At 33.4% G+C, this 26,972-nt stretch overlaps 4 protein-coding genes across 6 annotated transcripts; 1 reads left to right on the top strand and 3 right to left on the bottom strand.

Annotated features, from left to right (window-relative positions):
- Positions 1-55: 55 nt before the first annotated feature.
- On the bottom strand, positions 56-3,126 carry LOC102580160 (2-oxoglutarate-dependent dioxygenase DAO-like). The gene is made up of 3 exons (XM_006364946.2): positions 2,654-3,126; positions 730-1,045; positions 56-545 (listed from the first exon to the last, which is right to left on the bottom strand). The coding sequence occupies exons 1-3, from the start codon at positions 2,992-2,994 to the stop codon at positions 297-299; spliced, it is 906 nt and encodes a 301-aa protein (XP_006365008.1). The 5' UTR covers positions 2,995-3,126; the 3' UTR covers positions 56-296.
- An 8,059-nt stretch (positions 3,127-11,185) lies between these two features.
- LOC107058481 (probable L-type lectin-domain containing receptor kinase S.5) lies at positions 11,186-12,447 on the top strand. The gene has a single exon (XM_015304242.1). The coding sequence runs from the start codon at positions 11,249-11,251 to the stop codon at positions 12,101-12,103; it is 855 nt and encodes a 284-aa protein (XP_015159728.1). The 5' UTR covers positions 11,186-11,248; the 3' UTR covers positions 12,104-12,447.
- A 42-nt stretch (positions 12,448-12,489) lies between these two features.
- Positions 12,490-15,191, bottom strand: LOC102579839 (2-oxoglutarate-dependent dioxygenase DAO-like). Its single transcript, XM_006364945.2, has 3 exons — positions 14,655-15,191; positions 13,156-13,471; positions 12,490-12,979 (listed from the first exon to the last, which is right to left on the bottom strand). Exons 1-3 carry the CDS (start codon positions 14,993-14,995, stop codon positions 12,731-12,733), a joined length of 906 nt encoding a protein of 301 aa, XP_006365007.1. The 5' UTR covers positions 14,996-15,191; the 3' UTR covers positions 12,490-12,730.
- Positions 15,192-16,488: 1,297 nt separating this feature from the next.
- On the bottom strand, positions 16,489-26,337 carry LOC102577881 (kinesin heavy chain-like protein). 3 transcript variants are annotated; one of them, XM_006364944.2, is made up of 24 exons: positions 26,164-26,337; positions 25,315-25,553; positions 25,100-25,172; positions 24,800-24,931; positions 24,476-24,714; positions 24,030-24,357; positions 22,724-22,823; positions 22,466-22,647; positions 22,246-22,361; positions 21,968-22,070; positions 21,287-21,439; positions 21,055-21,201; positions 20,755-20,955; positions 20,315-20,479; positions 20,136-20,240; positions 19,894-20,034; positions 19,610-19,804; positions 19,189-19,315; positions 18,884-19,086; positions 18,607-18,789; positions 18,123-18,218; positions 17,776-17,973; positions 17,186-17,457; positions 16,489-17,029 (listed from the first exon to the last, which is right to left on the bottom strand). In XM_006364944.2, exons 2-24 carry the CDS (start codon positions 25,458-25,460, stop codon positions 16,837-16,839), a joined length of 3,798 nt encoding a protein of 1,265 aa, XP_006365006.1. In that variant the 5' UTR covers positions 25,461-25,553; positions 26,164-26,337; the 3' UTR covers positions 16,489-16,836. The 3 variants fall into 3 exon arrangements, with proteins under 3 accessions (XP_006365006.1, XP_015159721.1, NP_001275380.1); XM_015304235.1 differs by lacking the exon at positions 26,164-26,337 and adding an exon at positions 26,058-26,148; NM_001288451.1 differs by lacking the exon at positions 26,164-26,337 and having other exon boundaries at positions 16,575-17,029; positions 25,315-25,498.
- Positions 26,338-26,972: the final 635 nt, after the last annotated feature.

The raw sequence follows: 26,972 nt of genomic DNA, 5'->3' as shown, positions 1-26,972 counted from the left end.
TTTGTTGCCTCAATTGTACTACTACATACAACTTAAAGAATTCCAAGATCTCAAATTGTAATGAAAGATAAGAACTGATCAATTCTTATAAAAGCAATAGATAACAGAAGAACACAATACAAAGATGGATCATAGATGCTTTGTTGATATGCATAAATGCTCTGCCATTTTATAGGCTATTGTAGTATTAGATCGTTGACAATATATAGTAGATGAAATCCCACTAAGATTTATCTACTGTCAAGATCATTTCTGTAAATCAATATAACGGAGAACCTGAGATGCTTGCCAAAGTTTTACAAGTTAGTGCGCATAAGATCAAGAGTTTCCCCCGCCTTTAACTTTGTTGATAAACGGAGCTTCCTATAATCATTGAAAGTGAAAGGAACATAGATACGGGGGTGTTCAGCATCCACCAGCTCAGGTGGTGGTTCCACTGCTGTGTCCCTTGGTCCCAAGAGGAATGAAGCAATAGACACCCGTACTTTTGCTTCCTTGCATATCACTCTATGCTTGACAGTGTGTAATCTTCCATTGCTCCATACCTTCACATAGGCCATAGCAAAAAGCAAGTATCATTGTCTAGTTCTTTTTTCGGAATCTTAGAAGGGTTAAGGGAGTAGGAATTATCTAACTTCCTGCTAAACAATCCCCGCCAGAGGCTAGCATAAGATTGTTGGAACACGTCAAATCTTGAAAATGAACTAGGTAGAGTAGCAGCATAGTTACCGTGCCCATGTCTCCAAGATTCACCAGGAGGGTGTTTGGCCAAGGATCAACTGCTACAAATTCACCAGACTTCTTCATGACCTCAAGACCGCCAACACTTTCATCATCCTGTAGAATAGTAAGGAATCCTGAGTCTGTGTGTGTCTGAACCCCAGAGGAACCTACAGCTTCTGGGGTGAAGTGGTACTTGTTAATCCTAAACTGACAAGGCCAATCCTCAAAGGAAACATTTGGCAGTCCCAACCCTTCACTCATCTTTCGCAGAATGTCCATCATTAGTCCATTAGTTGCTGCAGCATACGTCTTGATTGTCTCTCTGTTCACAGTAGGAATCAAACTGCTTTTAAGCATTCTAGTAAAGCAGTCTTTTGAGATTTCTTCAATATGAAATGTAAGTATAGGTTTACCCAAACATGCCCCCCATGGTTCTTAAAATATATTCAGATATCAATTCCTTTTTCTTGTTAATTTCTTTATGAAGCCACTCCAGCAGGTAAGAAGCACTTCTTTTGGATAGTCGTAGTATTACTCTTGTAGTTTCTTATTTCTTTGATTTCTGTTACTATTTATTGTTTCTTGTGTACTTCGATTATCGCATTATTTTGTTGTAGTTACAGATTGATTTGTCATCCATCGTTTAGTATTCTACCTTGTTACTTCAGTCCTGTTATTTTCTTGAGCCGAGGGTCAATTGGGAACATCCTCTCTACCTCTCATAGTAGGGGTAAGGTTTGCATCACACTACCCTCCTCAAACCTCGCTTGTGGAATTAGACTAAGTATGTTGTTTTACTCAAATTACAGTTATGAAAAATAGTAAAAAACGAGAAACAAGAGCTCTTAAGTGTCTATTAGCTTCACTGATCATTTAAGTTCCTTCAACTATTGTGCAAAAAGTAAGTACCAAACTCACTAGTACTATGAACAAATCAATTACAGATCCCACCAGCAAGTCTCTCACATAGCTAATTCATCAAGGATATCAGCAATAAATGAATTCTACTTTTCATTTTCAGAAATCCAACACCACCAACTATCAATGCACAAAGAACTCAACTTTCCATTATCAAGGAACTAAAATAGTACTCCCTCCGTCCCAATTCAAATGTCTTGCTTTCCTTTTTCAGTCTGTCCCAAAAAGAGTATATTTTTCCTATATTTGGTGAATTTCCAATTCCAACATTTTACAAGGCATCACTGACATAGCTAATTAATCAGGGGTAACAGACTAACAGCAATGAATGAACAAATGAATCCTACTACTACTCATTTTCAAAACTTCATCAAACAACTTCTAATGCACAAAGAACCAACTTTTCATTAGCAAGAAACTAATTAAGTACTCCCTCCATCCCAATTCAAGTGTCTTACTTTCCTGTTTCAGTCTGTAACAAAATGAAATGAATCCTACTATTCATTTTCAAAACATCATCACCAACTTCTATTGCACAAAGAACTCAAATTTCCACTATCAAGAAACTAAAAAAGTGCTCCTTCCATCCCAATTCAAGTGTCTTGCTTTCCTTTTTCGGTCTGTCCCAAAAAGAGCGTCTTTTTCCTACAATTAGTGAATTTTCCAATTCCGACATCCTACATGACAAGTCACTGACATAGCTAATTAATCAAGGGTAACAACAATGAATCCCACTATTCATTTCAAAACTTCATCAAACAACTTCTAATGCACAAAGAACTCAACTTTCCATCATCAAGAAACTAAAAAAGTACTCCCTTCGCCCCAATTCAAGTGTCTTACTTTCCATTTTTCGGTTTGTCCCAAAAAGAGCCCATTTTTCTATATTTACTAAATTTTCCAATTCCAACATTCTACACAGACAAGTCACTGAACATAGCAAATTGATCAAAGGTAACAGCAATGAACTCAACTTTTCATTTTCAAGAAACTGAAAAAGTAAAAATCAAACCTTTGGTGTGGAGATGCATCCAACATAGTACAAAACTCATCTAAATCTTCAGCACAAGACATATCATAGAGACCAAACGATTCATAAAGAGGGTTTTTTTCACTAGGAGCCATGTATCCAGATCCTGCAATTACTTCCTTGTTGCGTTTCTTGATTTCAATTGGAAGATCAAACAATGTCCTCACCACTTCCTTCATCTCTGCCATGAGTGAAACTGGAAGGATTTTATCATGGTTCAAAATTCTGAAACAACCCCATTCTTCACACGCCCAAATCAACTTGGATGATTGCCTTGGAAAATCCTGTAAATCAATTACTGGCACTGAATTTTCAGTCTCCATTTTGTTTCTTTTGCTCTAACCTTAGTTTTTTTCTTTATTTTTTTGGAACTTAGGGTTTATTCTTATAATGAAATGAAAAACTCCCTTTAAAATTTGAGAGAGGGACACAACGTCGGTGTCTCCGCATGATTGTCTCAAAACTCTATTGGACATACAAACACATTTGAAACATACATCACTCTCCTGTGAGAAAAACAAAATCAAACAATAGTGTAATTCATTTAATTTATTATATTTTCTCTTTGTCAAATTATTTGTCATGTTTCTTTAAAAATATTAATTTGGAAGATTTTTGATAATTTTATTTTTATTTATGTCTTAAGATATAATTTCTCTTTATTGAATATGTGTCATCACTCTACAATTTAAATATATGTAATCGTCAAGAACAATTACTCTTAAAAGTAAAATGGAAAATAATAATTTATTTTATTCTAGGTTGGAAATGACGACGACATATTCGATGTGTATATTTAGAGAGAGCGAAGCAGCACTAATTCAATAGACTCATTATCTTTTTATGCTTTTCTTTTCCTAGTAACTAGTAAGTGATCCATGATATTACATGTTTATTCAACTAACTAGTAAACTTGTTCGCGCTTCGCGTGGTTATAAAAGATTAATACACATAATTTTATCACTATTATTCCTTCTATTTTATATAAAATGAATTTTTAGACATTTTTTCATTGTTTTAAATAATTAAATTGTTCAACGTTCAAGATAAATGTTTGAATTTTTTTCCATATTTGTCCTTCCCTTAAGGTTTTACATTTTTCCAAACTCTTTTGAATAATGACTATCTTTACTTTTAAGAATAACTTGAGAATAACCAAAAGGGAAATAGTGGAAAATATAGATTAATTTATGTCCTTGAATATTTTTGTTAATATATAAGGAAGATGTATTTACAAAATCATTGCTATAACCTTTATTGTTAAAAACTAAAAGAATAAATTTATGAATTCTTTGTATAATCTTCTAAGTTCTTGTTGGCATTCACTTTCACAAGCCGATTTATAGGATTACAATATAAAATATCAAATAATGTATAATGACTATTAATTATTTTAGGGATTATAATAATAAAAAATTATTGGAGTAATGAAAATAAAGACCATTAATGTTTACATAAAAAAAAATTCTATAAAACAACTAATATACTCACATGTTTATCGATATATTGTCTTCATGTTATCAATTTTGTTACATACTAATCATTGTTTACATATTTTTGATAATAAATTCAGATACTCTTAAATGAGATCAAAGAGTGAGATGTACATTTATATAAAATAATTAAAATATTTATATTTATCGATCTAACTTTTTTTCTTGCGACTTAAATGCTAATTTCTATCTCAAGACTTATATTATGTCATTAGAATATGACATTTGAAAAGATAGCAACAACAGACAACCAAATTAAAACTATAACAATTATATTGTTATTTTCAAATAATGAATGTCCATCAACGTATACGCTTCATTTTGCCTCATTTTGAGAAATGAAATTAAATACCTCATAATTCTTGCAAGTGTTTCAAATTCTTGATTCACTTTCAAATATCTTAATAAAATATATGAAGTCTTCATAAGGTTAAATTCACAATAAATTATGGAAAGAAAGAATAAGAAAGACTACAAATACACCTTCCTTGGCTTCCTTGAAAAAAATTAGCACAACAACCTCCTCCATTCCTGTCACAAGAAAATCCAAACTCTTGCAACTCAAAAGAAATGAAGTGTAGATTTTATTTTTAAGAAAAATGTGTAAATGAGTTTGACAGAAAATACAAAATTACAAAAATATGAGAATTTTATATATATATAAGGAAGAAAGGGTAAAAATGTCTGTAACCAATATGAAATTATAATGTTTATTTAGTAAATTCAATTAATAAAAAATAAATTCCATTGAGAACTATCAAAATTTAATAATTGTTTTATTTTTTAATAAAAAAAATAAAATATGAGAAAAGGTAAAAGAAGGGTTTCAGTAAAATTAATTAATAATATCAATGATAAAATAAAAAATACTTTCAGTTTTCTACAATTTTTTTATGGCAATAAATTAAATGAGATTGATTGATAGAAAAATTAACATGAAGAAAAATAGTTTATGGTAATAAGGAGGAGAGATAGATATGATATTTTATTTTAGGAAAATTGTAAAAATAGAAGGTATAATAATAAACTATGATGTTTTAGAAGGAGGATAGATAAATAAATTCTTTTATTTTAGAAAACTATAAAAATAGAAGTGTCATATTAAGAATTTAAGAAAAAGTAATAAAGTATAGTATTGACAAAGAAAGAGGAAAAGTAATAGATTATAGTAACATTGAGGAGATATAAATAGGATATTTTAAATTGTTATATTATTATTTTATTTGCAGATTTTATATATTTAAAAAATAATAAATGATAATCATGATAAAAGAGAAGAGTCACATTATTCTTTTATTCAACATATCACGTATCAAAGAAATATTTGAATTTTTATGTTCAATTCACATGAATAGGTTATCACATTAGAATCACTAAAAATAAAAATAACATAGTCAGGAACAATAACAATAAAAAAGAAAAAAATATAAATAAATGAATGAACATGAGACAAAAAATTACGAAAAATTAAAAGTAAGAATGCTAATACCTAATCTTTCTTTTACCCTAAATCATTTTCAAACTCATTGTCAGCAGACAATAATAAATTTTTGATGATGAAAATAAAAAATTATATATTATGTGAGAAATCAAAATTATAATATCAAATACAAGTTGAAAAGAAATTTTTATCCTACCTCATTTTTTTTTTGCTTTAACCGAAAAGTTGATTGTCTTGAGTCTTGACACATTCAACAAACTAATGGAAGTAGAATAAATGCAAAGAAAAATCACGTCAGAAGATATAAAATATGAAGAATCAAAAAATTTAAAAAGAAAAAAACCATCAAAAAATTAAAATAATAGAACCAAGACCACAGGCACATAAAGACAATGATTTGCAGATCAAAATCTTGATTAGCAAAAATAAATTCAAATAATGACACTATAAAAAAAATTAAGAAAATAATTTCACATCATCATTGTAAGTTCAATAATAATCCAACAACAAATTGATGATAATGGAAAATAAAGAATGCCTACTATGCTCCGAATTTCAAGAAAACTTACATTACAGAGAAGTCTCCTTCAATGGGGGATGTTTTATTAAGAAATATATTTTAAGACTGGTTTAAGAGTCGCCACTTAATTTTAAAGTAAAATCAAGAAAACTATTGTTTTCAAAAGACTAAAACAGAAATCTAGTGAAAACTTAAAAAGGGTTACGAGGTTCTTATTAATATTCTAGGAAGGTTTTTAAGGCACCTAGAATATCCGCTAATGAGGTTGTCCGACAATTAATTTATTTGGCTAAAATAATTTTAACTTAACTTAAATTGCAAAATTGATTTATTCTATAGTTAGAACTATTTTTTAAATAAGGGGGAAAGAAAAATATGGAACTACCATCTAAGTGAGACAATTCGCAAAATTTATTCTTTTAAGTCTTTTGAAAGATGATCGGTTTAGTTAAGTTGTTAAAAAGGAAATGAGCGTCTTTCGGGAATTTGAACTTTCCAACCCTAAGATTAACGACAAATACTAACAAGCAAAACAAACACAGTAAAGTAAAGAGGGAAAGAGGGTTTGACCCAAATCTGGTTTCTGTCCGCCTGGACCAGTATTTGGGCCCATTTAAGTCATTTGTACCTGTCCTATTCTAGCATAATAGAAGTATTTTCTATCTTTTGGGCCTTAGTCCCAATTCTTCCGCCTGTCCTAAACTAATACAACAATAACAATTGAAATGACAAGGGCTTAGACCCAAAATAACAAAATACAACTATTAAGAGTGGGCCTTTGGCCCAATCTTTTCAAATTTCTCAATCGGTTGCTCCTTTCAACCTCGAGACCTGTTCGTCAATTTTTAATGGCCAGTTCTTCAAATTTTCTTGTCGGCTAACTCGATAAGAGGAATTTGAGCCTTTATGGCTCTCTTGAAAATGTAAGGGAGAGGATAGGAGTTCATGGTGAACTCGGGCCGATTTCACATGCAAACAATACACAAATTGCAGAATTAGCGCTTTTCGGGAATGAAATAAAGTGACAAGATAAAAATGAATAAATAAGCGGAACAACATATATATCAATTAGTCGTAAATAGCACAATATTTAAACTCTAATATAAACGGAAAATTCATGAAGACATAATATATATATATATATTATTTTTATTTTATTTTATTTATTTATTATTATATTTTTTATACGTGGAGGGCAATGAGCAATGAAGGAAAAAGTCAAAGTAACATTCATACCTTTTCCAGAAATCAATAGTGGAAGAAACAGTGGAACCAAATTCAATAAATGAAAATAAAATAAAAAAGAAAAATAAAATAAAAGAATCTTAAACTACTGCTATCAAAACAATGCTAGTACCATTAAATAATTTTTTCTAATAACGTGAAAAGAAGCAGTAACATGACTTAGTGAAACAACCAACATAAGACTAAATTAAATAAACAAAACCAACAAAACTTGGTGGACTGTCAAATGCAGAAAATGATTGACTACCTATTGAGCACCGCTAGAGGATGATCCAAGCAAAACTTATATTATATTAACTCAAGTTTTGGGGAAAAGGATAGTTAAACCAACCAAATGTAATTTAGCATTCAGCTACTTAGATTAGTTAAAATAACGAAAGCCTTCATTTTGAACAAGCTAATCACACAAATAGGCCACGTTTCCAAGCCGAATTAGTATTTGAACACCACGCCACCCAACATGATTTAAGCTTAAGTTTAGCCTCATAATTTTAGCATTTCTAAAGCATGATAAGATATGTTTAAAGACAACTAAAACAGACCTCATGAAAAGTAGAAATAAGGCAAAGATAGGAGAAATATGCTAAGGAAGCCCACACTTAGATTATAAATGACAAGCATTTTGACTAAAATTAGACAAATATGAAAACACGACTTGATTTACACATGCTTTGCTAAATAGTAGAACAATCACTAATAGACCAACGAGCCATAGATGAAACAACACGCATGCTCACTATCAATTAGTTTAAAATTCTGCTCCTACTTTTGAAATGAGAGTGACCTTAACAAGCCCAGAGAAGGGCCGAAATAGCAACCACAAAAGATTTTTCAGCTGTCCTAGCCGACACCAAACCGAATGAACAATCGAACCATAGATAAAAAATACAAGCAAATACAAAAATCGGAAGAGAACTAGAGTTCAATGGTTCATAAAATTTCCAGCAGTTAATTTGCTAGGCAAAGGCCCATTTTAATCTTAAACAACTAAGATACACATGATTCCAAATCAGACAACCCCTTGACAGACAAAGCCATGAACCAGGCAGAGAATAGAAACATTTTTTTTTAAAAGGACGAAAACATACTAACATCCCCCATTTTACTTCATTTCATACCAAAGCAGAACATCAAACAAAAAACAAAAAACAAAAAAAAAAAGGTTGGAATTCCAAATGAATTTACCTTTCTTGGTGCAACGAACTGAGGCGACGAGCTTGAGAGACGAACTTCACCACGCCAGAACTTCGACCATGAGCAGTAGCCAAGAAAAATGGGCAGAAAATATCGAATACTGGCTGAAATTACTTGTCTTTTCTGATTTCTTATAGTGTATTTAGTAGGTATTTCTTTAGCTATTTCGTTCAAGTTGTTCTCTGTGAAAAATTTTCCAACCCAAAAATTTCCTTTCAAGAATTTTTTACCCCCACCCCCCTCTCTTTGATACTGAAACAGTAAAGTACTATATAGGAAGGAGCTAGGGTTCAATTTCGAGGGGGAAAAGGAATCCAATCCGGACAGAAAATGGGCCATTCCCAATTCAAATTTCAAAAATTCTTTCACAATTAAGGAGAGGCACCTTTTCTTGCAATTTTCTCCCCATTCCAAAAGAGGAAAGGGGAGAAAACGCGTGCCTCTGTCTCGCTGTTGCGTGTGTCGGCACATTTGAACTGTTGTTGTACGTTTTCTGGTCATTTCTGCGTGAAGAAGAAGGGTAGCAAGGGTCGGGTGGGCTGTACGTTGTTTGGAGTTGTTGAATGTATTGTGTATTGTTAGTATGTATTGGTAGTGGGCCCCTGGAAATGGATTTCTTTGGTGTTGGGCTGGGAATTAAGTAGTGGGCTGTTTGGAATCAAGTTAGGCTGAAAATTATGGCCCAATTTTAGGTCTTGAAGAATTGGGAGGCAAGGATAGCAAGTGGCTAATTTTGTCATTGCCAAATTCGAAACTTAGCTAAATTTAGCTAATGAATTAAAATTAATCAATTAACGGGCTTCTCAAATTCAACGAAATAAAATAATTAACTCGACTATAAAATAATTAATTTAATTACAAACTAATTAACTCAAAATTATAACTATCATTTAAACTAAACTAAATTAGTAGAATATTTAACTAAAATTTAAATCTTTTTGAGATGAATTTTCGAAATGTCTATAAAATATACTAATTATATATAAAATTATATAAGACATATATATTACTTAAAATGATAAAATTAATTAAAAGTAATTTGAAAAATATTTGAACTTTATATAAGAAAAAATTAATTATTTCAAATTGTTTAGGATTTAAGAAGCTCGGAAATTAATATATATTGTGGAGGTCCAAAATTAGGTGTCAACAGGGGATTGTAACACATGTATATGAATATTAAGCGAATTTATGAAATATGAGAAGAAAGGGAAAAAATTTGTAACTGATTTGATATTATGGTGTTTAATTAGTAAGAATAAATATGATATAGAATTATGAGAATTTATGATTTAAGATGTGCATTATGGAGTTTTTAATATAACACATGAATTAGAAAATATGAAAAATCACAAAAATAAGATATGATTTAGAATTATGAGAATTAAAGATCTAATATATATATTTTGGAGTTTTTAACATAGCACATAATTTTTTTTAAAAATGAAAAATCACAAAAATGAAAAAAAAAAGATAAATGAGTTTTTTTTTAATCATAAAAAGGTGACATATCACTTTGTCTACATCTAACTTTAATATATATAGAGATGTAGATATAGATTTATGTTTGTTAATAATTTAATTAAATATTTTTGTGAATAATTTAAATCAAATAAAAAGGAGAAGACAACAAACAAATCCTTTTTGGAAAAAAAAAAACGGAATGACAATAAAGGCAAAAGAAAAGTTTTAACCAAAAAAAAAAAAAAAAAGTTATTGAGAAGACATTAATAATGGAGTAATAGTAAGGAGAGAGAAAGTGTAACTGTAGCAATTTTTCTAAATTAAATGAGAAAAATATTAAAAAATTTGAGAAAAAAGATAAATTGAGATCCTGGCCAAAGAAGCATGCCACATTAGCGGTTTCACATCCAAATTTTGACACGGTACTAGTCTTTCTAGTCTGACATTTAGCATGCTAGGAATTTACTAAGTTGGATCATCTTCTGACAAGCAAATTTTCCCTTTTGAAGAATCAAAGTCTTCTTGAACATTTAATAACTTGGTCCTTCCCCAAGTCCCCCCAAGGATTTTGTCAAAGTTTCATTTACCCTGACTAACTAGATTTGCGTCGCATAGGACCCATTAAAGTGAGAAACGCTATATATCAAGAGTGTCTCCATTTTTTTAGTGCTTGAAGTCGAGACCTCTAGTTAATTCCTGCCATTTGGTAAGTAAGAGTTTAAGCCAAAAAATATCAAGGAAGTAAGAAAAACTAATGGAATGCCTTGAAGTTTTGACCAAGAACCGACTTGTTACTATGGTCCTTCCAATTTAGAAGAACAAGGCACTATCTTGAAGTCCTTCATTTTGATTTGCTTAAAAGAAGATGATCATCCTTTGCTGACCATGGAATAAGCAGTCATTTGTCAAAGTTCAAAACAATTTTTTATGTCAAAATTTTGGGAAGCTTCCTTCTTGTCTTAACATCCCTTTCATTCATTGTCAACGATTAAGACAAGTTTTGGATGTTAGTTGAATGATGGTAAATTAAATCCAATGAAAAGGACATTAATTCTGTATTTTAGTATACATTAATCTTCAAACACCTAATTTTTGTGTCACCTACTCTTGTCATCTGACCCTACAAAGAGATTAGGTTTGTAAAATACAAAAAAAAGTTTACCATTTGGGTATTCTGCAACTTCTGTGTCTAGCTGTTTTTACTGATAAAAAACAAACATATGCATCTTACAAAATTACATGTTATGGTGACAGGATGGTGTCACAAGAATGGAAAGTTACTGCTTGTATATGAATACATGCCTAATGGCAGTCTAGATATGCACCTCTTTGCGGGACCAGATAAAGAGCCGTTGAGCTGGAACCTCCGCTACAAGATTGTGCAAGGTGTTGCCTCAGCATTGCACTATCTGCACAATGAGTATGAGCAGAGGGTGGTCCATCGCGACCTGAAGGCGAGTAACATCATGCTTGACTCAAAGTTCAATGCGCGCCTTGGGGACTTTGGCCTTGCACGGGCACTTGACAACGAAAGGACCTCGTATGCTGAGGCAGAAGGAGTGCTTGGCACAATGGGATACATTGCACCAGAGTGTTTCCACACAGGGAAAGCCACACAGCAATCTGATGTATACGCGTTTGGGGCAGTGTTGTTGGAAGTTGTATGTGGCAAGAGACCTGGAACCAAGATTAATGGCTTTCAATTCTTTGTTGATTGGGTTTGGTACTTGCACCGCGATGGCCGTATCTTGGAAGCTGTTGATCCAAGGCTTGGAGGTGACTATGTTGCTGATGAAGCAAAGAAACTTCTACTGCTTGGTTTGGCTTGTGCACATCCTATAGCTATTGACAGGCCTAAAACACAGGCAATAGTTCAGATTATATCAGGGTCAGCACCAGCACCAGAAGTTCCACCATTCAAGCCAGCATTTGTGTGGCCATCAATGATGCCAATTGACATAGACTCAAGTGTTATGGACACAACATCCATTACTACTTCTCACTTCAATTCAGGATGGAGTCTTGACTATCAAAGCAGGGAGACCCCAACATATGCAGACCACTCTTTGGTGTAGTTACTTTGATGGTAAACAACTATTACCAAAAGGAAAAATGATTTTTTTGGCCTTCTATTTTTTAAAAAGTTTCCTGTAATTATGTTTTCTTGGGAGGAGGTTAAAAATTTCCTTCAGTTTTTTACTTTTTGTTTGATGTTTTTTTTCCTTTTCAATTTGTTATTGGGGCATGAAGAAAAGATCAGAGCAACCCGTGTACATTCATATAACTCAGTAGTGTTACATTATGTCATATTTACTGTTTTCCTGTCTTTGTCAACCAAAATTATGTAAAAGACACTCATGTTGAGCCAAATTGGAGGAGACAGAAAATGAATAGTGGCGAAGTATCTTTGTTGCCTCAATTGTACTACTACATACAACTTAAAGAATTCCAAGATCTCAAATTGTAATGAAAGATAAGAACTGATCAATTCTTATAAAAGCAATAGATAACAGAAGAACACAATACAAAGATGGATCATAGATGCTTTGTTGATATGCATAAATGCTCTGCCATTTTATAGGCTATTGTAGTATTAGATCGTTGACAATATATAGTAGATGAAATTCCACTAAGATTTATCTACTTTCAAGATCATTTCTGTAAATCAATATAACGGAGGACCTGAGATGCTTGCCAAAGTTTTACAAGTTAGTGCGCATAAGATCAAGAGTTTCCCCCGCCTGCAACTTTGTTGATAAACGGAGCTTTCTATAATCAGTGAAAGTGAAAGGAACATAGATACGGGGGTGTTCAGCATCTACCAGCTCAGGTGGTGGTTCCACTGCTGTGTCCCTTGGTCCCAAGAGGAATGAAGCAATAGACACCCGTTGTTTTGCTTCCTTGCATATCACTCTATGCTTGACTGTGTGTAATCTTCCATTGCTCCATACCTTCACATAGCAAAAGCAAGTATCATTGTCTAGTTCTTTTTTCTCAATCTTAGAAGGGGTAACGGAGTAGGAATTATCTAACTTCCTGCTAAACAAACCCCGCCAGAGGCTAGCATAAGATTGTTGGAACACGTCAAATCTTGAAAATGAACTAGGTAGAGTAGCAGCATAGTTACCGTGCCTATGTCTCCAAGATTCACAAGGAGGGTGTTTGGCCAAGGATCAACTGCTACAAATTCACCAGACTTCTTCATGACCTCAAGACCGCTAACGCTTTCATCATCCTGTAGAATAGTAAGGAATCCTGAGTCTGTGTGTATCTGAACCCCAGAGGAACCTACAGCTTCTGGGGTGAAGTGGTACTTGTTAATCCTAAACTGACAAGGCCAATCCTCAAAGGAAACATTTGGCAGTCCCAACCCTTCACTCATCTTTCGCAGAATGTCCATCATTAGTCCATTAATTGCTGCAGCATACTTCTTGATTGTCTCTCTGTTCACAGTAGGAATCAAACTGCTTTTAAGCATTCTAGTAAAGCAGTCTTTTGATTTTTCTTCAATATGAAATGTAAGTGTAGGTTTACCCAAACATGCCCCCCATTGTTCTTAAAATATATTCAGATATCAATTCCTTTTTCGTGTTAATTTCTTTATGAAGCCTCTCCAGCAGGTAAGAAGCACTTCTTTTGGATAGTCATAGTATTACTCTTGTAGTTTCTTATTTCTTTGATTTCTGTTACTATTTATTGTTCCTTGTACTTCGATTATCACATTATTTTGTTGTAGTTACAGATTGCTTTGTTATGCCTTGTTTAGTATTTTGCCTTGTTTCTTTACTTTTGTTATTTTCTTGAGCCAAGGGTCTACCGTAAACAACTTCTCTACCTCCCAAAGTAGGGGTAAGGTCTGCATACACACTACCCTCCCCCAGACCCCACTTGTGGGATTAGACTGAGTATGTTGTTGTTTTAACTCATATTACAATTATGAGAAAGAGTAAAAACAAGAGAAAACAAAAGCTCTCAAGTGTCTATTCGCTTCACTGATCATTTAAGCTCCTTCAACTATTGTGCTAAAAGTAAGTACCAAACTCACTAGTACTATGAACAAATCAATTCCAGATCCCACCAGCAAGTCTCTCACATAGCTAATTCATCAAGGATATCAGCAATAAATGAATTGTACTTTTCATTTTCAGAAATCCAACACCACCAACTATCAATGCACAAAGAACTCAACTTTCCATTATCAAGAAACTAAAAAAGTACTCCCTCTGCCCCCAATTCAAATGTCTTACATTCCTTTTTCAGTCTACCCCAAAAAGAGTGTCTTTTTCTATATTTACTAAATTTTCCAATTTCGACAGTCTACCTCGCAAGTCACTGATATAGCTAATTGATAAAGGGGTAACAGCAATGAATCCTATTGTTCATTATCAAAACTTCATCACCAACTTCTAATGCACAAAGAACTCAACTTTCCATCATCAAGAAACTAAAAAAGTAATCCCTCCGTCCCAATTCAAGCATCTTACTTCCCTTTTTCAGTTTATTTACTAAATTTTCCAATTCCAACATTCTACACAGACATAGCAAATTGATAAAGGTAACAGCAATGAACTCAACAAAGAACTCAACTTTTTCATTTTCAAGAAACTGAAAAGGCAAAAATCAAACCTTTGGTGTGGAGATGCATCCAACTGAGTACAAAACTCATCTACATCTTCAGGACAAGACATATCATAGAGACCCAAAGCTTCATAAAGAGGGTTTTTTTCACTAGGAGCCATGTACCCAGATCCTGCAATTACATCCTTGTTGCGTTTCTTGATTTCAGTTGGAAGATCAAACAATGTCCTCACCACTTCCTTCATCTCTGCCATGAGTGAAACTGGAAGAATGTTATCATGGTTCAAAATTCTGAAACAACCCCATTCTTCACAAGCCCATATCAACTTGGATGATTGCCTTGGAAAATCCTGTAAATCAATTACTGGCACTGAATTTTCAGTCTCCATTTTGTTTTTGTTTTTTGCTCTTACCTTGGTTTTTTTCTTTTTTTGGAACTTGGGGTTTATTCTTATAATGAAATGAAAAACTCCCTTTATCGAAAATTTTAATCATGTCACATGAATTGAGATAGATGTGATAAAAAACGTGAAAGAATTTGGATGCGTTGAATTAGAGAGGAACACAACGTCGGTCTCTCCGCATGATTGTCTCAATTCTTTTGGACATACAAACACATTTGAAACATACATCACTCTCCTGTGAGAAAAACAAAAATCAGACAATAGTGTAATTCATTTAATTTATTATTTGTCATGTTTCTTTAAAAATATTAATTTGGAAGATTTTTGATAATTTTATTTTTATTTATGTCTTAAGATATAATTTCTCTTTATTGAATATGTGTCATCACTCTACAATTTAAATATATGTAATCGTCAAGAACAATTACTATTAACGTAAAATGGAAAATAATAATTAATTTTATTCCAGGTTGGAAATGACAATGATATATTCAATGTATTTTATAAATGATGTTTGAAAAACAATTACGTAATTCGTTGGAAGTGGTAATAAAAGAAAAAAAAAGATGAGGTAATTGATATAACAAGGGATTATAACATAAGGTTGTTTTCCAAAAAAAGAAATTATCTTTTTGGGTGAGACAAGAATCAAGAAATGAAATAAGAAAAGTTTTTGCTCATTTTCATTAGGGATAAGGGTCTGAAAAATACCTTAACTTTGATCGAATTTGTTGTTGCGATACTAAACTTTCATGAGGACCTATTACCTCTTAGACTATTTAATACCGTATTTTAAACATATATATTTGCCCACGTGGACATAAAAATAATGCAAAATTATAAATAGTAATGTGTCCACGTGGACACATATATACCTTTAAAATACACTATTAAATAGTTCAGGGGGTAAAAAATCATTTTCATTAGGGATAAGGGTCTGAAAAATACCTTAACTTTGATCGAATTTGTTGTTGCGATACTAAACTTTCATGAGGACCTATTACCTCTTAGACTATTTAATACCGTATTTTAAACATATATATTTGCCCACGTGGACATAAAAATAATGCAAAATTATAAATAGTAATGTGTCCACGTGGACACATATATACCTTTAAAATACACTATTAATTATTTAGGGAGTAAAAAATACGGTATTAAATAGTCTAGGGAGGTAATAAATCCTCATGAAAGTTTAGTATTGCAACAGCAAATCCGACCAAAGTTGGGTATTTTTCAGACCCTTATCCCTTTTCATTACATGATGAAGTAAACATGGCTAATATCTAGGTGATGTTGAAGGTATGAATGAACACTTTACCAAGAAGTTTATAAATTAACATAAGTTGGTAAGAATGCTGAGAAATGAACCATTCTGCTGAAATTTCTCTTACGGTTTCAAAAAAAGAAATGCAAGATACAAAAACCAACTATTTTGGATTGGAGTATATATAACAAATCAATCTGGTAAGTAGGGCTGCTTAGCCTAATTATGTAATAATTATCAACAATAATTAGAATTTCCATATCCAAAACAAAGAACAAAAAATTTGGGGAGAAAGAATTAAGTAACCATTGATTGATTGATTGTTTAAGTATAATATACACATATAGCTCTATACAACATGAGGATTGAGGACTCTCTAAGCTAAATTCTTTAAGCCTCCCAATCAGACAACAAAATTCTGGGAAGGAAAATCTCAACCACTTCAGTACCAGCTTGAACAAGCTGTTCAATTGTTCACTATTTCCCTCATCACACTTTTGAGGCAGCTAAACAAGATACTCAACTTCATTTTCGTTCCACGTGTTCAATTCGAGAGGTTTTACATGGAATAACGACCATCAGTCTTGTCTTTAGTTGGTCGTTCGTCTTGGATTTCCTCCAATTCCTCATCATCTCCTTTTCTACCAGCTTGTTCCTTCCAGTATGAAACTAGCTTCTTTAAACGAGCGACTTCCTTTGAGGAAACATTTTTGCTGGGATCATTTACAATAGAACGAACTCTTGATGCATACCTGTGAAGCATGGAAACCAAATTTCCAGATATGTTACAACCCTTGAATATAAGTCGGCTCCATTGTATGATTAACATGATCAATTGAAGGAGGAAAATTATTAGCTCATTTAATTATGAATAACACAATCAAGAAATGAAACAATAAAGAACATACGTCAAGGAATTGTGAGTCTCATCCAAGTTTGATTCTGCTGGAGAGATGTTTACAAACATCAGGGTTTTAGCATTTCCACCTAACGAGTCGCTCATCAACATGGTTAGCTTGTGATTTCGATAAGGAATGTGTTGATTTCCTGAAGATAATGCACTTATAACATCACCAAGTGCTGACAGGGACTTGTTAATGCTTTGAGCTTCTTTTAATTGATTGCCAGCTGAGCCAGACTTTTTAACTCTTTCTGAGCCAGCAAGATCCACAAAACTCAACTGCAGACACATAGAAAAGAATAAAGCAGAAGCTAAAGGTACAAAGCTAAACTTTTTAGTGATTCTATATTCGTAAGGTAAATAACAAATTAAGATATACTAGCTCTAAGATCTACCTAAAGATGCTAAGAAATAAAACTTGAGCTACTCCATCAAACTATAAGGATGCGAAAAAGTTTAATATTCCAACTAAGGAAAAGCGAGTGAACAACTATCTTCTGTCTACTTGCACTTCGAAATTCCCCAGAATGTGCAGCATCATATAAGTCGAACAAGTTCAAATTGTGGCAATAAAGCAGAAGGGTGTGATACACCTACCTTCCCTCTGGCAATTGCCTGAGTTTGAAGATTGGTACTCTCGATAATAACTGAAACAATAAGATGAGATCTTGAACTCTGCTCATTCATCAAGGTTCCAGTCGTATGACGCTGTTCAGATCCTCTTTGGATTATTGTCTTAAGCTCCTCGTACGTTGAAATAGACACCACTGTCACATTCTCCACAGAAACCATGCCCTGTTTGTACCAAATTTCGCTAATTGTTACAGCCAAAATAAAAAGATAAACATAAGCTTATCCAAGCTTAGTAAAATGAAAAGAAAACTGCGAAGGACTTATTGACATAAGAAGTATTGATAATTTGAGAAGCTCCAACTAACAATCACCTTTGAATCCTTTTTTATATCCAATTTCAAGCGCTTTGCTTGCTTTGGCAATAAAAGATCTACCAACGTATCCTGATACAACTCTACCATGTACGCCTGAACAAGTTCATAAACACTCATGAGTTTACAATGAGCCTTCTGGAAGTCCATCTATTCAGGTACTCTATAACTTACAAGCACCGAATAAGGAGAGAAATCATATGAAAACAAAAAAAGTTGAAAAGATTCTTTTGGGAAAAAAATGATTTTTTTTTTATTGAACTCATTCTCAAAAGGTGAAAACATTCAAATACTCAGTCTTGACAATTTTTGTAATAAATGTTTTAACTGAAGAAGTGGAAATTTAGAAACTTGAAGCATAGCATAATTAATGTGCCTTCTTTATAAGGTAAGGTAATTTGAAGCATAATTGATGTACTACCTAAATTAATTAAAGCCGGAATAAAAACCTATCATAATCTTTTAAAGAATGAGAAGAGTTTACCTTTAAAGAGAAAGAGAACTTATTACTGTCTTTTTTCATAATTCTAAAGAGTTCGGACATAGCTCTTGGTGTCAGTCCTGGATTACTATCAGCTCCATAGATTGTGAATGTCTTGCCAGATCCAGTTTGTCCATATGCAAATATGCAAACATTATATCCATCAACAGCTGATTGCACCAAATACTACACCACCAACATGTCAAACTTAGAAGCTGCTAGGCAATATAGATTAGATCCTAGCAGAGTTCTAAAAGAAATCAATTGATTTCTTGCTTACCTTAGTATCTTCGAACACATCATCTTGGGTGGCATTTCCATCAAAGACACGGTCATACATGTGCTGTTTTGCTTTATCATCTTTCCATAAATGTTCAACGGTAAACTCATCAACACTTCTGATGGCATTTCTTTCCTTTGCTATAATTTCCTTTTCACAAAGTGGTCTTAATCTACAGTAGACTCTGATCTTGCCTTTCATATCTGAGACATGAGTAAGGTCCATAACATTACACTTCAATAGAAATAGCAAATAATTTTTTATAGAGAAATGTTCAGTGGCACAAAAAAGGCCGGTAATTTTACCTTCTATTATGTTGAAATACTTTTTCCTCAGAACTTGTTCCTCCCGGTAAAGTGCTTCCATTTCTGCCAATTGAGCCCCTTGCATTTTCAAGATGGCAGCAGTTTGTGCATTTTTTCGATCAATATCCTGTTAAGTAATTGACAAATTAAAAATGAAAATATGATGTTTGATATGCCATAATAAATAGGGCATATATTATAACACAAATATCTAAAGTATAAACTCTGCTTATGTGAGCTTGCTAACATTGCTGGTTCCAAACACATCTAAAGGAAGCAAGTACACTGCCAGTATAAAACTAGTTATTGAATCATGAATCCTTGCAATTCAAAACCAATGGGTACTGAGGATCACATAACCGATAGCAACTGACTTGGGATAGAAGCATAGTTGTTGTAAATATTAGTACAAGATGTTCACCTCTTTCATTTCTCTCAGCTCCTCAAGCTCCTTTAAATTATTCTGTAGCATTTCTAGTTCCTTGTCTTTAGCTTCAAGACCAGACTGTGCACCAATCAAGTCGTGTTTGGCCTCTTCTAGTTTCCTTTGAAGTTCAGAGACTTGGAGCCTTAGCCCCTTGCATTCTTTTTCAAAATCTTTCTGAAGGTTTTCCATCTGTACTCCAAAAAATCAGTGCAGTTAAACAAAAATATCAATATAAATATAGAATGCATGCTAAACACAAAGACATTGAGGCAACATACCTCATTTGATTTCTTCTTCTCTAGTCCTATGACTTTTTCCTCAAGTGATGCTTTTTCACTCAAAAGCCTCCTCTTTGTTTCTTCTGCAGTACGCAAATCCATAGTACGAGCTTTCAACTCTTCTTGGATCTTCTGTAAGACCTGCAAGTGAAAGCCACATAAGTTTGTTTTTTGTAGGTTTATTAAACTCACCAACTAATTTCAACAAAAATTTAAGGCCAGACACAAATTTATAGCGCTACCTGGTTATTTGCTTCAACCAACTCTTTCGTAATATTTTTCTCCAAACCTTGAGAACTTAACTTTGAAAGACGCATTTCCAAGTTTCGCTTCTCCGTTAGGGCAGCCTGTAAGGAATGGGCTAATACAATGAGATGATTGTCACCTCAATAAATCAAATTCAAGCACATTTAACAAACACCTGAAGCTCTGCATCTTTTTCATCGCATAAAGATCTGAATTTATCACAATCATAAGCAGCCGCTGCTAAATTTTGCTTCTCGGAACTCAAGTTATCTTTTAAGCCGTCCAATTCTTCTTGCATCTCTGATTCTTGTTTTTGCCTTTCATGTAAATCTTCCACCAACTGCTTATCAGTACAAAGATCATGAGCTTGAAGCAAATGTGTGCATTTGACTATTGTAATTGAAAAGATGGATGAATGCATAATGGGTAGAGCAAATAAGTGTCATGTACATTTTGCCAGAGAGATAACTGATAGGAGATGAGAAATATATTCTAATATGGCAAGTCAATTCTGTTTTCATATTACCAGCAGCATATACCTTATACGTTAAACATTTCAATTCTAACTTTGCAAAAAGCAAAAAAGTTTCTTCTACAACAACAAATACCACTCACATCATTGACTTTCTTCTGAGATTCTTCAAGGGCTCTAGACAAATCCTGAATGCGTCTTTCATTAATATCAGTGTTTGCAGTTTTGAGATTATTTGGAACATCTCCATTAACAGAACCATTAGCCGAAGAGCGGGCTTTAGAGTAACGGCGTAACATCACATCATTAATATGTGTTTGCAGAGCAACACAAATTTCTTCTCCCTGCATAGAATGGAGATGTCAAGCTATGCGAAATGGTGAGTCAGATTCAATGACACACATAACATAAGCATGTTCATTGGTAATAGAAACACTTTGAACCTGTTTCGTTTCAAACTGAAATATATGCAAGACACCAGCAACTCTCATCTTAAAGAACACAGCAGTGTTGCTGCTACCAAATTGCATTATGTCCCTAAGCTCAGCTGAATGCAAATATTCCTTTGGAACTGGACGGAAAAAATGAACCTGTGGAGAAACAGAAAATCATGCCTAAAGTAAATACACATCTCACTTCTAAAACAGTTAAGCAACACTATACATTATATCATACCCCACGCTTATTAATGCCCAATACAATTTTCCCAGGTAAAAGTCCAATTGGATCATCAATCTTCCGAACAGCAAAGAAAACTGAATTCCCATAAGGAAGTGTCCTCAGGATCCGCAAAAATTGTTGTTTGGCATCATCTTTTGTCAGATTTTCCTAAAGAGAAGAAAAGAATGAACCTCATGTTGGTGGCAGTTCACAAACACAAGAATCCAAGTAATTTAAACATAAATCATAGGATAGCTGGTTAGCAGATTTTTAAATAAATGAAGGGAAAACTAGCCACGATGAAAAGAAAAAAGAAACAAATAGAACAAAGTGAACAGTTAAAAGTAACTCAGGGACAACAGCCGAGAACTGCTGGTAATTCTCTTTTCCTGCTCACAAAAAAATGACTTTGAGAAATGCAGGAAACATAAATAATCTAATATTGATTGGAGAACACTTGTGTGGTGATGACATGAGCTTAAATAGAACAGCAAAGATTCATCCAGCCGACCCCAACTTGTTTGGGACTGAGGCATAGTTCTTGTTGTATTGATTGGCGAACACCTTTTATTATGAATGAAAACACATGTAGTAAAGCATAAAAAGCATCATTAAGGAATAAGTCAATAAAAGAACTTCTATTCAATTTCTTAGAACATTATTCATTGACCAAGAAGGCGCAGATAAAGCTCTTACCATCACTTTGTAACGAGAAAGGATGTCCAATTCCCATTCCCTCTTTGCCCGTGTCATTGCAATTTGTCTGGGTAAAAATCGCTCCAGCAGTGATGTCCAGTCACTATAAAAAACTAAACAACTTAGCATATAGGAAAGGCATAAACACTACAACATGTTCAGGCTTTGAAAGGAAAAGTACTAGTAAGAAGGAATAAGAAACTGGAGACCAGTCAAATATGGGAGAAAGTATGAGGCATAATCTAAAAGGAACAAAAGTTAAAAAAAGAACTACTGACGTGCAAGATTCAGGGCCATCCACATATCCAATGTCAACCAGGATCTGCAAAGCAGACATCTGTGCAGCATCTTCCTTGCCAACAGGATAATTTCCCATTATGTAATCATGTTGTAACTGTGAACACAACAAATATTATTACATAGTAGAATCAACTTTGATTTGAAGGTATACCAATGACTTGAACATTTAGCATAGCTCAATTAAGCAAACTAACATACTTGAACATACGATAATTGCACGAACATTGGCTCTGTAACAGCTTCATCTGACTCCCGAAACAACTTTTTCTTGAAAATCAATTTACAATGCAAAATCTCTCCTTTACTTCTATCTTTCGATGCCTTAAAGTCCGCCAGAAGATCTCCAATATACTTATTTTCATCCAAACCAATATACTCCTCTACAGAAAATATACATGTTTAAAATGCAGAAGATTCGACCTTAAAATAATTTATAATGTGGAAAGGAAATAGTACCATTTCCAAGGTCTGGAGATTTAGATCCAGTAACAACCTTACGGCACTCGAACAAACTGAAGCTAACATGAGCAGACAATTTGATTATCCCTGCAACCTCCTGAAAGAGAAGTTATGTCACACAAAAATTATAAAGGGAAAACATCATCATCATTTCCAACGTTAAATATATCTGTTTCCTCAAGAAACTAAGAATGCTTAAAGAGGACTTCTTAATTAAAAAAGTGATAATAAACCATGTCAAATGATCTTAAAGCCCTTTCTGAAATTTAAGTTAGAGAGACTAAGCCATCTATGACTATAAATAAGTCAAAACTTCAAAATTCTTGAGTCCTAAGAAAATGAGTCTAAGAGAGAGAAAAAAAAAGAAGAAGAGAATAAGAAGTAACAGACAGATAGCACAAAAGTTAAAGTTCCAGAACAAACTATAAGAAGCTGTCCATTGACTGATCAGAAGTCAATTACTACCTAAACACTAAGCCAAGTGAATAATAGATTTAGAACAGACATGAGATGTATGTTGGAAGGAAGCAAAGATTGATAAAGAAACCATCTAAGGAATAGAACAAAGAAGAAAGGAAAAGATAAAAGACTGAAACTGCCAATGAAAATTTTAGTGTTAAATATCATGTCCCACATGGGACGTGTAAGTGCAAAAAAGGTTTATAATGGCCTAGGCCACTCCAACAGTGCCTTAAGGTGTTGGGTTGTGCAAGTCCAAACTGTTTAAGCTGTTGTAAATGAAGGCTTGCTATTACATCTTAAACTACATATCATCTATCAATTAGGTTTATTTTTCAAGGATATCTATTTTTATGAGAATTATTTTACTAGGATGTTTCATTCAAGAACACATTTGGAGATGCAGAATTATCTTACTCTCTCCTGCACACATTGTCGCCTCCCTCTTATAGTATCTTCAGAGCAGTGTTCACTTTCATGAATGAAGGAAAGAGATATCACACATATAAAATAACCAAGAAGTTACAATTATCCTACTTTTTACCGTGCAACTTTTCTCATTAATCATTATACCTTAATACCAAAGAATAACTAGTGAACCCCACATAGTCCACATATAAATAGAGATTTTCCAACTATCATGTTAAGTTCATACTGAGTCAAGCATGGCCATTAGCTCTTGGATAAAAGAACGAAGAATAAAAACAAGGATCTCCTAAATCATGTTTTGTTCGACCAAATTATAAATCCCATGTGTATTTCTTGTTTGCATAACTCAAACATTAGCATCAAATTTATCAAAAAAAGTTTATTGTATGTAAACTATCTGGAAATTCAACAATACCTCAATAGCATCAGCAACAGTGGTTGCCATGTCATATGTAATTTCCTCGAAAGTTTCATCCAAGAAAAACACTATTGTAGTAAGCTTTTTACCAGTTAAATGAGCTTCAATCTCCTCACGACCAGGTATCGTGTGCCTAGGTCCAGCCTTAATCGAACGTTTCAGTGCATTTAGAGTATTTATAGCAAAAACTTGAACCTCGGAATCAGTATTAGTCCCATGTGCTACAGTATGAATATATTCTGACAAGTATCCACCAATTTCCTTGCTTGGAGGCATGCAAGATGCGCACAAGTACATTAGCTCCCATGCTTTAATCAAAGAATGCCTATATGTACGAAACAAGCATGTGAGGAACATAGTCAAGTTAAAAGCAACATAATTAACAGAAAGAAGTGAATATTAGCTTCCCATTTCTCAATCAATAAACTTGATGGTCAAAGTACCTCTCTGGATTATTCCTTGTTTGTTTTGAAATTTGTGCAAACATTTCATCCCGAAGCTCAGATCGCTTCAGGGCCTGCTTAAATAGCTTGCCAACAAGCTCAATCCGTTCATCCAAGCTGATTGGAGCCACTCTATCATAGGAATCAATACCCATATACTTCAGAATAGACTGAAATAACTTAACTGCCCTGCTAATGAGATCACCATTTAGTTTCAAAATTGATGTTGGAATGGGTTCCTGTCAAGATGCAAGTTGTTTTTAGTGTGCAAGTGTCAAGAGATACATTTTCAAAAGTGTAAAGAGCTAAATAGCTTAATCTCACCCTTTGGAAACACAGCATATCCTCAAATGTAAACTTTTCTCGAACTTGGGGCCCAACAGATTTTTTCAGGAAGAACCCACGTTTGCTAGCAGAGTGAATCTGTTTTTGCATAGCCTTCAAAAAACCCTCAACCTATAACCACAAAGAATCTATATTACCTCTCTGAAGTAGCAGCAAAGCATAATTGAGATCCACCATGTCATTCTTAACAAAATTCAGAAAAGAAAAAAAGTGACTCCAATCTTTGTTGTGTGCATACAGACTGACATGATTATCTTTTTCTGCAAAGTCATGTCTCACCTGGAATCTGTCAATATATGGTATCGCACCAGCAAGTTCGGGTGACAGGACTGATGATAGGGTATTTGGAGTGCTGCACATTACATAACACAAAAATGCAGTTGGTAACGATAACTTGTAAGGTAGGAGATACAGCATTAGATAACACTAACCATTTTCATCAAAGTATGAAATAAGACCAAATAAGTAGATATAATGGTAACAAAAAAACTTACGGTGGAGCGAAATTGGAACCATCACTATCATAATCATCCCCATTTGAGGTTGGAAAGGAATAGTGAGAAGGTGTTTCATATCCATTGCTTGAGCCAAAAGATGACCTGCTTGACCTCATACTAACTGCTGGCATATCAGAAGTCATTTTCCAAAATTATAATCTCCACTCTATACAGCTCTCAGAAAGACCATCCAACTCCCCAATTAAACGGTAATCTTCAATAACTTCAGCAGTTACCTAACCAATTTAGTAACACCATGATTACTAAAAATCAAAGAAGTCCAAAAGCATATAACCCCCGCATTTAAGAAGATGCCAATTTCAACAAAGAGTCAACAGAGGCCCCAAACCAAAATCAACACTAACCATAAAAAAAAAACCTAACAGAATCACAAAAATACGATCAACATTGCACGATATGCTACAAAGCTCACAGAATACTCAAAAAAATCAGATAACTAGCAAGCTCCCTAACACACCCACCAAATTACCAGCAATGTTTTCTACTAAACAAGAACCAAAGAAAATTACCCACCAAGATCCATGTACCCACAAGCACAGAACACTAAAAAAATTCAAACTTGGTAATAACAGTACAGTACACATTGGGTAAAAAGACAATAAGTCGTAACCCAGTGAAGTAGATCGAGAAACCACAATAACAAAACAGAAAAAACGCAAAACCCCATTTGACAAAACAGCATAATATGAGCTGTAACTCATAGTAAAACGCCTAAAAACCTCTGGGTATGTGTTTTCTTGTTTTGGGGCTTCGTGTAGCTAAACAAAAATGGTGTTCAGAAGCTCAGAAATTAGAAATAGGAAAGTGAAGAATATATGAGAATACCAAGAGGAAATGATGAAACCCATTTTGGATTTATGCTGAAAATGGAGCTTTACTTAGAAGAAAGATCGGTACCAGAGAGAGAAAGTAGAGAGAGAAAGAGATGTTAATGGTGGAGTGAAGGAGGGAGAAAGAAGATGGTGTGAAGGTCACGAGAGTTTTTTAAATAATTTCAATTTCAAACCTCTTCTTTTCGGAGTAGGGGAAAATAACAAAATATAAAAGGGAAATAGGATAGGTTTATTTTGATCCTTTAAATATAATTTATAAATATTTTTAATTACTTAAATTTACTTAAGTGAAACATTTACCTTTTATTTAACTAAACGAATGAATAAACCAACAGGGGTTATGGAAGTATCGAGTTTTAAGAGGGTGTTTGGATTGACTTAAAAATTGGTTAAATCTACTTCTAAGTCAGTTTTGACTTCTGCAAGTGTTTGATAAATATAAAAAATAATTAAAAATAAGTCAAAAATGACTTATAATAAGTTGGAAAGTGTTTGGCAAGGTTAAAAAAATGACTTAAAATAAGTCAAAAACCAAAAGTAGGTATTTTTTGACTTAAAAGTCATTTCAGTTTGACTTTTATTTTTTACTTAAAAGTTATTTTTCTTAAGTCAATCCAAACAGGCTCTAATTCACCCCAAATATAGAGTCATTTTTGTTAGGGAGATTAACCGAATGAACTTAAAAACTAATTATTACTATCAAAAAAGCACTATTAAACACACACACACAAAAAAATCGAACAAATTGATCAAACTCGATTGATCATAGTAAAAATAATTTTGTGAAATATTTAAACAATT

Source organism: Solanum tuberosum, unplaced genomic scaffold (genome assembly GCF_000226075.1).
Source record: "Solanum tuberosum cultivar DM 1-3 516 R44 unplaced genomic scaffold, SolTub_3.0 scf00528, whole genome shotgun sequence".
NCBI classification, from domain to species: domain Eukaryota; kingdom Viridiplantae; phylum Streptophyta; class Magnoliopsida; order Solanales; family Solanaceae; genus Solanum; species Solanum tuberosum.
The sequence above is the reverse complement of the archived record's forward strand: the minus strand, read 5'-3'. Positions and strand labels throughout refer to the sequence as shown.